This window comes from Gorilla gorilla, chromosome 20 (genome assembly GCF_029281585.2).
Source record: "Gorilla gorilla gorilla isolate KB3781 chromosome 20, NHGRI_mGorGor1-v2.1_pri, whole genome shotgun sequence".
Classification (NCBI taxonomy): domain Eukaryota; kingdom Metazoa; phylum Chordata; class Mammalia; order Primates; family Hominidae; genus Gorilla; species Gorilla gorilla.
The window spans coordinates 62,748,408-62,762,796 of NC_073244.2; the positions used below are offsets into that span (position 1 = coordinate 62,748,408).

The following is a 14,389-nucleotide window of genomic DNA, read 5'->3' on the forward strand; positions in this document are numbered from 1 at the left end:
TTGCGGGGTGGTCACGTGATGCGTGCATTTGCCAAAACCTCAGAACTGCACCTAAAAAGGGTGAATTGTGCTGTATGCAAATTATGCCTTTATTTAAAAATGCTAACTAATTTTTTCTCTTTTTTCTCATATTAAGGAGACCAATTTGACAGCCTTTAAATCAAAATCTTTGTGTACAAAACAAAACTCACACTAAAATTATAAGTCAAGAAATAGACTTGGAAAAAAACTTATATTCCCTGTGACAGAAATAGCATCAATAATCTTATCATGTAAACCACACAAAAAAGGAACAAAGTTGGATTCCAGTAGGCAAGTGGGCAAAAGACACGGAGAGACGTTTGCAAATCGTAAAGAGAGGGAGTGGCCAACCATCATGGCAGGAAGACGTTCCTGCACACAAGAAATCAAAATCCAACCCCGTCCATCAACAAGCAGGAAACAATCTCACAGGAATCCCCGGGGCGGGGCGGCAGGCTGGGGCAGCCTCTCTCCTGCTGGGTTGTAGGGTTGTCAGGACCTTCTGGGTGACAGAGACAAGATCTTTTCTTTCTTGGGGTCCACTTGTGGGAATCGAGACCAAAGAAATAATCCTAGGCCAGGCGCGGTGGCTCACGCCTGTGATCCTAGCACTTTGGGAGGCCGAGGCGGGCAGATCACGAGGTCGGGAGATCGAGACCATCCTGGCTAACACGGTGAAACCCTGTCTCTACTAAAAATACAAAAAATTAGCCGGGTGTGGCGGCGGGCGCCTGTAGTCCCAGCTACTCGGGAGGATGAGGCAGGAGAATGGTGTGAACCCTGGTGGCGGAGCTTGCAGTGAGCCGAGATCACGCCACTGCACTCCAGCCTGGGCGACAGAGCGAGATTCCGTGTAAAAAAAAAAGAAAAAAGAAAGAAAGAATCCTAAACACGGACAAAATTTTCATCCCCAAATGTGTTATTTACAGCACTATTTTTAATGCAAAACAGTTAGGGAGGAAAAAACAACACTTAAATTTGCCAAGAACTGATTGGGTAATAATGCCATAAACCACCGTGAGGTACTATAATTTAAGAAAAGGTTCAGAGCCGGCAGAGCAGCGGTGGTGAGTGGCTGGTAGGAGATGAAGATAAAGCTGGGGGCCGGGCACGGTGGCTCAGGCCTGTAATCCCAGCACTTTGCGAGGCTGAGGTGGGTGGATCACCTGAGGTCAGGAGTTCGAGACCAGCTTGGCCAACATGGCAAAACCCCATCTCTACCATAAATACAAAATTATTTGGGTGTGGTTGTGCATGCCTGTAATCCCAGCTACTTTCGAGGCTGAGGCAGGAGACTCGCTTGAACTTGGGAGGCGGAGGTTGCGGTGAGCCGAGATCGTGCCATTGCACTCCAGCCTGGACGACAAAAGAGAAACTCCGTCTCAAAAAAAAAAAGGATGAAATCTTGTGCTTTGTGGTAACATGCATGCGGCTGGAGGCCATTATCCTCATGGAATTCACGCAGGAACAGAAAACCAAATACCACATGTTCTCACTTATAAGTGAGAGCTTAACGTTGGGTACTCATGATGTAAAGATGGAAAAATGGGCACTGGCGACTGCTAGAGACGGGAAAGGGGGAGGCGGCGAGGGTTGAATAACCAACTATAGGGGACTACGCTCAGTACCTGGGTGGTGGGGTCATTCGTAACCCAAACCTCAGCAGCACGTAATATACCCAAGTCGGCCAGGCGTGGTGGCTGACGTCTGTAATCCAAGCACTTTGGGAGGCCGAGGTGGGCGGATCACCTGAGGTAAGAAGTTTGAGACCAGCCTGGACTACATGGTGAAACCCCGTCTCTACTAAAAATACAAATATCAGCCGGGCGAGGTGTTGTATGCCTGTGGTCCCAGCTACTCGGGAGGCTGAGGCAGGAAAATTACTTGAACCCCGGAGGCGGAGGTTGCAGTGAGCTGAAATTGCACCATTGCATTCCAGCCTGGGTGACGGAGCAAGACTCTGTCCACTGCCCCCGCCCCACAAACATACATATATAAATATATAAATATTATATATAAATATATTATATATATCTATTAAATATATAACTATTATATATAATATTTATCTATAAATATATATAAATATTATATATAAATATATAATATATATCTATTAAATATATAATATATAATATTTATATCTATAAGTATATAACTATTATATATAAATATATAATATATATCTATTATATATAATATTTATGTCTATAAATATATATAAACATTATATATAAATATATAATATATATCTATTAAATATATAACTATTATATATAATATTATATATCTATAAATATATATAACTATTTTATATATATATATATCTCTCTCTCTCTCTCTTTCTCTCTCTCCAGGTCCATGTACCCCCTGCATCTAAAATAAAAGGAGAAAAAAATACCAGAATGGCCACCAAAACAAAGCAAAAAAGGCTGAATGTTGTGGTGCAGCAGGAGAAATACACTTAGAATTTCACCATGGGAGGAGGTAATCCCCAAATCCAGGCAGAGCACAGCCTGGGGAGAACAACCGTTATCTCACCAGCTCTCCCCGGTGTTGCCCTTAGAAAAGGAACTGGTTTCATTTTTTAAATTATTATTTGTTTTTGAGATGGAGTCTCACTGTGTCACCCAGGCTGGAGTGCAGTGGTGCAATCTCGGCTCACTGCAACCTCCGCCTCCTGGGTTCAAGTGATTCTCCTGCCTCAGCCTGTCGGGTAGCTGGGACGACAGGTACCTGCCACCACACCTGGCTAATTTTTTGTATTTTTAGTAGAGATGGGGTTCACCATGTTGGCCAGGGTAGTCTCTAACTCCTGACCTCAAGTGATCCGCTGGCCTCAGCCTCCCAAAGTGCTGGGATTATAAGCGTGAGTCACTGCGCCCAGCCTTCACATGCACTCTTTAAAGCAAACCAGGTTGACGTCTACTTGGGTTTCACAAACTATGACCCACCGCCCAGGCCAAATCTGGCGCACTGCCTGTTTTGGGGCAGTCGGTGAGCTAATGGTTAAGCAAAATCAAAAGAAGGATAATAATGTTCACGACACACGAAAATGATGTGAAATTCAAAATTCAGTGTCCATAAATAAAGTTTTATTGGCACACAGCCCTGCCCACTCCTTTACCTATTTTTCGTGAATCTTCCATCATCCCACAACAGCAGAGCCCTCCTACCTCAGCCTCCCAAGTAGCTGGGATTACGGGCATCCGCCACCACATCTGGCTTATTTTTTTTTTGTATTTATAGTAGAGACGGGGTTTCACCATGTTGTCCACGCTGGTTTTGAACTCCTGACCTCGAATGATCTGCCTGCCTTGGCCTCCCAAGGTGCTAAAATTACAGGAATGAGCCACCATGCCTGGTAACTGTATTTCTTTTAAAGGAGTCCTTTCTTTTGGAAATTGATGCTGAAATATTTATTTATTTATTTATTTATTTATTTATTTATTTATTTATTTATTGAGACAGAGTTACACTCTGTTGCCCAGGTTGGAGTGCAGTGGTGTAATCTCAAGTCACTGCAAACCTCTGCCTCCCGGGTTCAAGCGATTCTCCTGCCTCAGCCTCCCGAGTAGCTGGGGCTACAGGTGTGTACCACCATGCCCGGCTAATTTTTGTATTTTTAGTAAAGATGGGGTTTCACCATGTTGGCAAGGCTGGTCTCGAACTCCTGACCTCAAGTGATCCGCCTGCCTCGGCCTCAGGTGGATCACCTGAGGTCAGGAGTTTGAGACAAGCCTGGCCAATATGGTGAAACCTCGTCTCTACTAAAAATACAAAAATTAGCTGGGCGAGATGACATCCACCTGTAATCCTAGGTACTCGGGAGGCTGAGGCAGGAGAATCGCTTAAATCTGGGAGGTGGAGGTTGCAGTGAGCCAAGATCGCACCATTGTGCTCCAGCCTGGGCGAGAGAGCGAGACTCCAACTCAAAAAATAAAATAAAATAAAATAAAATAAAATAAAATAAGCATTGGATTGCATTTTTTAGGCAGTGTCTTTGTGATACCTTACCCTGTTTTAACCAGAGTGACTGTCTCCTAGCAGAGAGAGCCGGACAGACTCCATTTTGGTTTCTTCACTTGCAGCCCCCCATATCCCCCTTAAGGGAATAACTAGTGCAAGCTGACACCAAGCCCATCCAGGAATGCACCTGCTGAGAAGATATTGAGGCAGCCTGTACCAGCAGCTCCTGCTCGGTGGCAGGTACCTAAAGCCCCTGCATTTATCTCTTAGTGATAGTTTAAGCCCCTGCACCTGGGACTGTTTAGTTTTTGTAACTGCTTCTATAACCAATTAATTTTTTAACTTTTTGCTGTTCTGCTTCTGTAAAACTGCTTCAGTTAAACTCCCCCTCCTCTATTTAGACCATACTATAAAAGAGAATCTAGCCCCTTCTTTGAGATGGAGAGAATTCTAAGCGCTAGCTGTCTCTCGGTCGCCGGCTAATAAAGGACTCCATAATTTGTCTCAAAGTGTGGCATTTCTCTCTAACTCGCTTGGTTACAACATCTTGTCTTTCTGGTGACACCTGTAGACATGATGTGCCTTAGAGTCAGTGAAATGTTACTGCTGAGGCCGCAGCATTCTCCTGAGGGAATAAAGCCATGCACAGCATAACGAGGTTTCTGTCAATGACAGACTGCGCGTCCGACGGCGGCCCCACCGATTATAATGGAGCTAAGACTGCAATTGCCCGGTGATGTTGTTGCTGTCCTAATGGAGTAGCTCAAGGCGTTACTCTAATGTTTGTGCCGATGCTGGTGTACACAGACCTACTTGACTGCCATCATAGAAAAGCATAGCACATACAATTGTGTACTGTACATCATACCTGTCAATGGCAACAGGCAGGACATGGTGGCTCGCACCTGTAATCCCAGCACTTTGGGAGGCTGAAGTAGGGCAATCGCTCGAGGCCAGAAGTTCGAGACCAGCCCATGCAACATAGTGAGACCCTGTCTCTACAAAAAAGAAAAAAAAGTCAATAAACAACTTATGTTACTGGTGTATATATTTACTATATATAGGTTTCTTTGTTTGTTTTTTGAGATGGAGTCTCGTTCTGTCACCCAGGCTGGCTCACTGCAACCTCCGCCTCCCCAGTTCAAGTGATTCTCCTGCCTCAGCCTCCTGAGTAGCTGGGATTATAGGCATGCACCACCATGCCCGAATACTTCTTGTATTTTTAGTAGAGATGGGGTTTCACCATGTTGACCAGGCTGGTCTCGAACTCCTGACTTCAAGTGATCCACCCACTTTGGCCTCCCAAAGTGCTGGGAAACAGGTGTGAGCCACCGCGGCTGGCCTTTATTCACTGTACTGTAGTTTTTATTGTTATGTTAGAGTGTACTCCTTTTACTTATAAAGAGAAGTTAACTGCTTGAGTCTAAGAGTTCGAGACCAGCCTGGGCAATATAGTGAGACTTAGTCTCTGCAAAAAAGAAAAAAATTTAAAAATTATCCCAATGTGGTGGTGTGTGCCTTAGTTCCCGCTACTCAGGAGGCTGAGGTGGGAGGATCGTTTGAGCCTGAGAGGCATAAGCCACAGTGAGCTGAGACTGTGCCACTGCAGTCCGGCCTGGGTAACAGAGTGGGACCTTGCCTCAAAAGGAAAAAAAAAAAAAAAAAAAACGGAAAGGGAAAAATTAACTGTCAAACAGCCTCAGGCAGCTCCTTCAGAAGGTGTCCAGAAAAAAGCAGTTATCCTACTGGATGACAGCTCCAAGGGTGTTATTGCCCCTGAAGATCTTCCAGTGGGATAAGATGTGGAGATGGAAGACAGTGATGTTGATGATCCTGACCCTGCATAGGCCTAGGCTGATGTGTGTGTTTGTGTCTTATGTTTTTTCTTTTTCTGAGATGTAGTCTTGCTCTGTCACCCAGGCAGGAGTGTAATGGTGTGATCTCGCCTCACTGCAATCTCTGCCTCCTGGGTTGAAGTGATTCTTTTTCCTTAGCCTTTCCAGTAGCTGGAATTACAGCACTTTGGGAGGCCAAGGTGGACGGATCACTGGAGGTCAGGCGTTTGAGACCAGCCTGGCCAACATGGTGAAAACCCATCTCTACTAAAAATACAAAAATTATCCAGGTGTGGTGGTGCATGCCTGTAATCCCAGCTACTTGGGAGGCTGTGGCAGAAGAATCGCTTGAACCTGGGAGGCGGAGGTTGCAGTGAGTTGAGATTGTGCCATTGCAAATCAGTGTGGGTGACAGAGTGGGACTCCATCTCAAAAAATAAATAGATGGTCGCATTTGGGCTATGGCCTAGACCCCTGTGCTAGATCATCTGGCACAGGTGTGTAGCAGACTCTCCCACCTAGGTTTGTGTAAGCACACTCTATGATATCTGTACAATGATGAAATCACCTAAGGATACATCTCTCAGAATTTATTCCTGATGTTAATCAAAGCAGGACTATAGCAGTATTAATAATGAGAGCTAACAATGCTTGAGCACCTACTATGTGCCAAGAAGTTTTTTTTGTTTTGTTCTGTTTTTGTTTTTGATGAATCTCACTCTGTCGCCCAGGCTGGAGTGCAGTAGCTCAATCTCGACCGGCTGCAACCTCCACCTCTGAGGTTCAAGCAATTCTCCTGCCTCAGCCTCTGAAGTAGCTGGGATTACAGGCACCCACCCTGATGTCTGGCTAATTTTTGTATTTTTAGTAGAGACAGGGTTTCGCCATGTTGGCCAGGCTGGTCTTGAACTCCTTGTCTCAGGTAATCCACCCGCCTTGGCCTCCCAAAGTGCTGGGATCACAGGCATGAGCCACCGAGCCCGGCTGCAAGAAGTTTTAAGTGTTTTGTATCTCTTAACAAATTTCATTAGCAAAAGGAGGGCAGAGGAGAATTGGAATGGCCTTGCGGAAAGACCTCCCTGGCACCCACCTCCTCCTTATCCCCCAAGCCTGCAGCCCCTGGGGCCTATTATTAGGGCCCACATCTGGTGACATTTCCCGGACTGATAGTGATCTCTGAGGTTCTTGCTCAAGATTCTTTCCTGGACATTTATCTGCTCCAAAACTCACAGCTAGCTTCCTGCCATCAGCCCGCTATCCTTAACGTGGGCTTGAGGCAGGCGGCCACCTGGGACTGACGACAGAGACAGAAAGAGCCCCCTCACCTTGCCTCACCCTCAGACACAGCACAAGGTGACGGGACTGGGATTCGTTGGGGGGTGTGTCTCAGGGAGCCAGGAGGTAGGAGCTTGGGGACTAGGAGAGTTGAAGGGCACTCTCCAGGGTATACAAAAAGGAGGTAGTGGGCTGGGCACGGTGGCTCACCCCTGTAATCCTAGCACTTAGGGAGGCCGAGGCAGGTGGATCACCTGAGGTCAAGAGTTGGAGACCAGCCTGGCCTACATGGTGAATCCCCATCTCTACTAAAAATACAAAAACCAGCCAGGTGTGGTGGCAGCTGCCTGTAATCCCAGCTACTTAGGAGGCTGAGGCCGGCGAATTGCTTGAACCCAGGAGACAGAGGTTGCAGTGAGCTGAGATCATGCCACTGCACTCCGGCCTAGGCAATAGAGTGAGACTCCATCTCAAAAGAAAAACAAAACAAAAAGAGGTGGCAAAAAGGGGCTGAAAGTTCTGGGCCACCTCCTCTGGGTGAGGAATGTTCTCATGCCATATGCGTGAACCGTGCCTGGTCAGAGGTATTTGACTGTCTTCATGACTGCGGTATCCCCAGCGCTTAGGATAGTGTCTGGCATACAATCTGGGCTCAATGCATAATTTTACACTAAATGAATGAATCCATCCTCAGATGACAAAGGAGAGATTGTCCTCCTTAATGATCACTCATTGATTATTTATCAAGTGCCTGCTGTGTTCCAGGGGCCAGGAGCAAGCCACACACCAACCTCGCCTGTAGGGAACTCAGAGATGAATAATGCAGATGGGTGATCACCAAATGGTCCGACAAACGGGGTCTAATTGCTGCTGCCTGTAATCAGCTCTTTTTTTTGTGGGGGCTCGGGGGGAACGGGGGGAGAACAGAGTCTTGCTCTATCACCCAGGCTGGAGTGCAGTCGCATGATCATAGTTCTCTCCAAACTCCGCCTCCCGGGTTCAAGCGATTCTCCTGCCTCAGCCTCCCAAGTAGCTGAGATTACAGGCGTGCACCACCACACCCAGCTAATTTTTGTATTTTTAGTAGAGATGGGGTCTCACCATGTTGGCTAGGCTGGTCTCAAACTCCCGACCTCATGCGATCCTCCCACCTTAGCCTCCCAAAGTACTGGTATTACAGGTGTGAGCCACCGTTCCCAGCCTGTAATCATCTCTTCATGGGAGAGAAGCTCCTATAGGAGGGTCTGATTGAAAAGGGCCAGGAAAAGCTTTGGGGAGAAAGTGAAATTTGTACTGAGATCGCAGGAAGGAGTTTCAAAAAAAAAAAAAAGAGGAAAGAAAAGGTGTTCCAGGCAGAGGGGCAGCACATGCAAAGGCCCTGGGGTGGGAGGGAGATGAGAATCTTGGCAATGGAGACAAAGGTAGGGAAGCCAGGATTTGGTGCACAAAGAGGGGGAAGGTGCAAGAGAAGTCTGGAGAGGCTGGCAGGTGCCTCAGCTCTCACCAGCGGTGTTGGGGAGACTCATATTTATCCCACAAGCAATGAAGAGCCACAATGTAGTTGTCTGGTCTGAACTGTATTTTTCTGAGACAGGGTCTCACTCTGTTGCCCAGGATGGAGTGCAGTGGCACAATCATGGTTCACTGCAGCCTCGACCTCCTGAGCTCAAGTGATCCTCATGCCTCAGCCTCCTGGGTAGCTGGAACTACAATGCAAGCCACCCTGTTTAGCTAATTTATTTTTATTTTGTAGAGACAGGGTTTCGCCTTGCCGCCTAGACTGGTCTTGAAGCCCTGGCCTCAAGTAATTCTCCTGCCTGGGTCTCCCACAGTGCTGGGGTTACATGGTTTGGGCTTTCAAAGGATCACTCTGGCTGTAGGGTGGTGAGTGGCTGGTAGGAGATGAATATAAAGCTAAGGGCCAGGCACAGTGGCGCACACCTGTACTCCCAGCACTTTGGGAGGCCTAGGTGCATGAATCACCTGAGGTCAGGAGTTCAAGACCAGCCTGGCCAGTATGGTGAAACCCCGTCTCTACTAAAAATTAGCTGGGCATGTCCCCAGGGTGTGTGCCTATAGTCCCAACTACTCTACTCAGGAGGCTGAAGCAGGAGAATTGCTTGAACCCGAGAGGCAGAGGTTGCAGTGAGCCAAGATTGTACCACTGCACTCCAGCTTAGGCAACACAGTGAGATCCTGTCTCAAAAAAAAAAAAAAAAAAAAAAAAAAAAAAAAAGCTGGGGCACTGTGTGCTTGGATGATAGGGCTGTGGAGACAGGACATAGTGGACAGAGGCAAGAGGCTTTTTGGAGGCAAAATCGACAGGGCTTTGTGATGAATTGGGTGTGCGTGTTGGGGGAGTAGGAGACAGAGGTATTCAAGGATTCTACACCTCTATCTCAGATGAGCATACTGAGGCTCAGGGTGGGGATGGTGGGCAGAAAGCCCTGAACCCAGGATCACACAGTCATAATCCAGCATCTCACCTAGAGCTTCGACCTATGCCTGTCTGCTGTGTAAGCTCAAGCTTTCCTCAACCCCAGACCTCTCTTCTCTGTTTGCACCTCACCCTCGGAGGTCATTTTCAGGTTCAAAGACATAAATAGCACCTAAATTATTTTTGTATTTTTTTGTAGAGACAAGGTCTTGTCATGTTGTCCAGGCTGACCTGGAACTCCTGGACCCACACAATCTTCCCGCCTCTGTCTCCCAAAGTGCTGGGACTAGAAAAGTGAGCCACTGTGCCCTGCTGGCATCTAACTTCTAATGACTCCCACATGCCCGTATCCAGCCAGGAACCCCTCTGTAATTTTTTTTTTTTAATTTTGAGACAGCGCCTCACTCTGTCACTCAGACTGGAGTGCTGTGGTGTGATCTTGCCTCACTGTAACCCCCATCTCCTGGGTTCAAGCGATTCTCCTGCCTCAGCCTCCCGAGTAGCTAGGATTACAGGCACCTGCAATCACACCCAGCTAATTTTTGTATTTTTAGTAGAGATGGGGTTTTGCCATGTTGGCCAGGCTGGTCTCAAACTCCTGACCTCAGGTGATCCGCCCACCTCGGCCTTCCAAAGTGCTGGGATTACAGGCGTGAGCCAACGTGCTGGGCCCCCTCCTGTAATCTTGCTGCCGGTATCCAGCTGCCTAAGTGAAGTTTCCCCAGGATGTCTTACGGGCATTTCAAAGGCGAAGTGACCAACCCCGAGCTCCTGGTCTTACCCCAAACCTGAGCTCCTGGTCTTACCCCAAACCTGCTCTCCTGCCATCTCCCCCATCCCAGTGCACAGCAACTCCAGCTTCCATCGGTTCAAAAGTCCTGCAGTCACCCCGACACTGCTCTCCCTCTCACCTCACACATCCAGCCCAGCAGCAAATCTAGCCAGCTCCACCTTGACCCTGGAATCTGCTTCCCACCCCCTCCTCTGACATCACCCTGGTCCCCATCCCCATCACTGCCCACCTGGGTTACTGCAGCAGCTTCCTCCTGGCCTCCTGCTTCCATCCTACCCCCTCAGTCTAGTCTCAACCTTAAAGTCACAGTGATTGTTAAGACCTAAGTCAGATATTGTTCCTTCTCTGCTCAACAGTCTCTTGTAACTCCCATCTCACTCACAGGAAAGGCCAGGAGAGTCTGCACTATGACTCACAGGGTCCTGCTCCATCTGCCCGCTTCCCTCTCTGCCTTCACCTCTTACCTCTCTTCCCATTGCCCACGTGGCTCCAGCCACACCAGCCTCCCTGCTGTTCCTTGAGCATTCCAGGCACCGTCCTGCCTCAGGACCTTTGCACAAGCTGCTGGTTCTGCCTGAAGGGCTCTTCCTCCACATACGTATGTGCCTCACTTTGTCATTTCCTCCAAATCTTTGCTCAAATGTTATATTCTTCTTTTTTTTTTTTTTGGTAATAGTCTCACCCTGTTGCCCATGCTGTAGTGCAATGGCGTGATCTCGGCTCACTGCAACCTCTGCCTCCCGGGTTAAAGTGATTCTCCTGCCCTAGCCTCCCGAGTAGCTGGGATTACATGTGTGTGCTACCACGCCCAGCTAATTTTTTTGTGTTTTTAGTAGAGACGGGGTTTCACCATGTTGGCCAGGATGGTCTTGAACTCTTAATCTCAGGTGATCCTCCCGCCTTGGCATCCCAAAGTGTTGAGATTACAGGCATGAGCCACCGAGCCTGGCCAAATGTTATATTCTTATTGAGGTCTTCCCTGACAACCCTGTTTAATGTACCAGTGGCCCCTTTCTGCTTTCCGTCTTGTCCCTCACATTCTCAATTCTCCTTAACTTGATTTTTTTTTTTTTTTTTTTTTAGAGATGGAGTCTCACTCTGTCGCCGAGGCTGGAGTGCAGTGGCCTGATCTCAGCTCCCTGCAACCTCCAACGTCCCAGGTTCAAGTGATTCTCAGCCTCCCGAATACCTGGGATTACAGGTGTGCACCACCATGCCCGGCTAATTTTTGTATTTTTAGTAGAGACAGGGTTTCGCCCTGTTGAGCAGGCTGGTCTCGAACTCCTGACCTCAGGTGATCTGTCTGCCTTGACCTCCCAAAGTGTTGGGATTACAGGCGTGAGCCACTGCACCCAGCCAAAAAATTTTTAACTATTTATTTTTTGTAGAGACTGGGTCTCACTATGTTGGTCACCTTGGACTGGAACTCCTGACTTCATCCAGTCCTTCTGCTTCAGCCTCACAAAGTGCTGTGATTACAGGCATGATCCTCCACACCTGGCCCCCTCCACTTTATTTATTATTTTTCCATAACACTTGCAATCTTCTAAAGCAGTATATCATGAATTAATTTATTATATGTATTATACCTGACATCTCCCACTGGGATGTAAGTTCCACGAGGGCTTGTTTTGTTACACGAGTTATCTCTGGTACTTAGAGCAATATTATTGTGTCCAGTGAGCCGAGATCGTGCCATTGCACTGCAGCCTGGGTGACACAGCAAGACTGTGTCTCAAAAAAAAAAAAAAAAAAGAAAGAAAGAAAGAAAGAAAGAAAGAAAAAAGAACAGTATTATTGGGTCATAAAAAGCATTCAGGCTGTGCTCAATGACTCACACTTGTAATCCCAGCACTCTGGGAGGCCAAGGTGGGAGGATCACTTGAAGCCAGAAGTTGAAGAGCAGCCTGGGCAATACAGCAAGACCCCATCTCTACAGAAAAGAAAATTAAGGCTAGGCACAGTGGCTCACACCTGCAATCCTAGCATTTTGGAGGCTGAGGTGGGTGGATCATGAGGTCAGGAGTTGGAGACCAGCCTGGCCAAAATCATAAAACCCCGTCTCTACTAAAAACACAAAAATTAGCCAGGCGTGGTGGCGTGTGCGTGTAGTTCCAGCTACTTGGGAGGCTGAGGCAGGAGAATTGCTTGAACCTGGTAGGTGGAGGTTGCAGTGAGCCGAGATCAGGCCACTGCACTCCAGCCTGGGAGACAGAGCAAGACTGCATCTCAAAAAAAATAAATAAATAAATAAAAAAAATTAAAAAAATTAGCCGGGCATGGTGGTAAGTGCCTGTAGTCCCAGCTACTCCAGGAAGCTGAGGTGGGAGGATCTCTTGAGCCTAGGAGGTGGAGGCTGCAGTGAGCTGCGATTGTACCATTGCACTCCAGCCTGGGTGACAGAACGTGACCCTGTCTCAAAAAGAATAATAATAATAATAATCATTCCATAAAAAGTATCAAATGGAGAAATAAATCATCAGTGGGGTCTCGGAGGGGACCAGGGGTTGCAGTGACAGGCAACCTGGGGCCCTAACACATGGTCATTCCTGTTCCAGGAAGATGAATGCTTCCAGATGCCTGTCTGAGGAAGTGGGGTCCCTCCGCCCTCTAACCATGGCTGTCCTGTCTGCCTCCTTTGTCGTCGGAGTGCTGGGCAATGGGCTGGTGCTGTGGATGACGGTCTTCCGTATGGCCCACACAGTCTCCACCATCTGCTTCTCCCACCTGGCCCTTGCCAATTTCATGCTCTCACTGTCTCTGCCCATCCTCGTGTACTATATTGTCTCCAGGCAGTGTCTCCTCGGAGAGTGGGCCTGCAAACTCTACACCGGTTTTGTGTTCCTCACCTTCTCCGCCAGTAACTGCCTCCTGGTCCTCATCTCTGTGGACCGTTGCATCTCTGTCCTCTACCCCGTCTGGGCCCTGAACCAGCACACTGAGCAGCGGGCGAGCTGGCTGGCCTTCGGGGTGTGGCTCCTGGCCGCCGCCTTGTGCTCTACGCACCTGAAATTCCGGACAACCAGAAAATGGAATGGCTGTATGCAGTGCTACTTACAGTTCAACTTGGAGAATGAGACTGCCCCGATGTGGACTCAGGAGGTCTTTGGGAGACAAATGGCGGTGATCATGGCCCACTTCCTGCTGGGCTTCCTGGGGCCCTTAGCAATCATAGGCACCTGCGCCCACCTCATCCGGGCCAAGCTCTTGCGAGAGGGCTGGGTCCATGCCAACCGGCCCAAGAGGCTGCTGCTGGTGCTGGTGAGCGCTTTCTTTATCTGCTGGTCCCCGTTTAACGTGATGCTGTTGGTCCATCTGTGGCGACGGGTGATGCTCAAGGAATTCTACCACCCCCAGATGCTGCTCATCCCCCAGGCTAGCTTTGCTTTGGGCTGTGTCAACAACTGCCTCAACCCGTTCCTCTACGTCTTTGTTGGTAGAGATTTCCAAGAAAAGTTTTTCCAGTCTTTGCCTTCTGCCCTGGCCAGGGCGTTTGGAGAGGAGGAGTTTCTCAGTCATCCCGTCCCCGGGGCGACACCCCCAGGGAATGATGGAAGCCTTCAGCTGGAAGCTGGAAGCCATCCTTCTTAGTTTGCTTGTGGCCTCTTACCTTGACTGGCTTCTAAAACCCTGCCAAATCCTGCCTCTTCTTTCAGGAAGTCTTCCAGCAACCCCTCATCTAAAATTCTGTGGTAGAGACAGCTACTTATTCCCCAGTGTCCATTCTTCCCTTTCTTTTTATCTTTTTCCCTTTTTATTTTTTGGAGACAGAGTCTTATTTTGTCACCCAGGCTGGAGAGCAGTGGCACAATCTCGGCTCACTGCAGCCTTGACCTCCAGGGCTCAAGCCATCCTCCTGCCTCAGCACCCCCGCCCCCCGCCCCCCGCCCCCAAATAGCTGGGACTACAGGCATGTGCCACCAAGCCTGGCTAATTTGTAGAGATGGGGTTTCATCATTTTGCCCAGGATGGTCTCAAGCTCCTGAGTTCAAATGATCCTCCAGCCTCGGCCCCCCAAAATGCTGGGATTACAGGTGTGAGCCACAGCGCCTGGCCTCC

General features: G+C 48.3%; 1 protein-coding gene across 1 annotated transcript in view; it reads left to right on the top strand.

Annotated features, from left to right (window-relative positions):
- LOC115931556 (putative G-protein coupled receptor GPR32P1) overlaps positions 1 to 13,881 on the top strand; it is a 30,600-nt gene extending 16,719 nt beyond the window's left edge. Inside the window, 2 exon segments of the mRNA XM_031003925.3 lie at positions 12,814 to 13,843; positions 13,846 to 13,881. Coding sequence (XP_030859785.2) covers positions 12,814 to 13,843; positions 13,846 to 13,881 — 1,066 coding nt within the window.
- Positions 13,882 to 14,389: the final 508 nt, after the last annotated feature.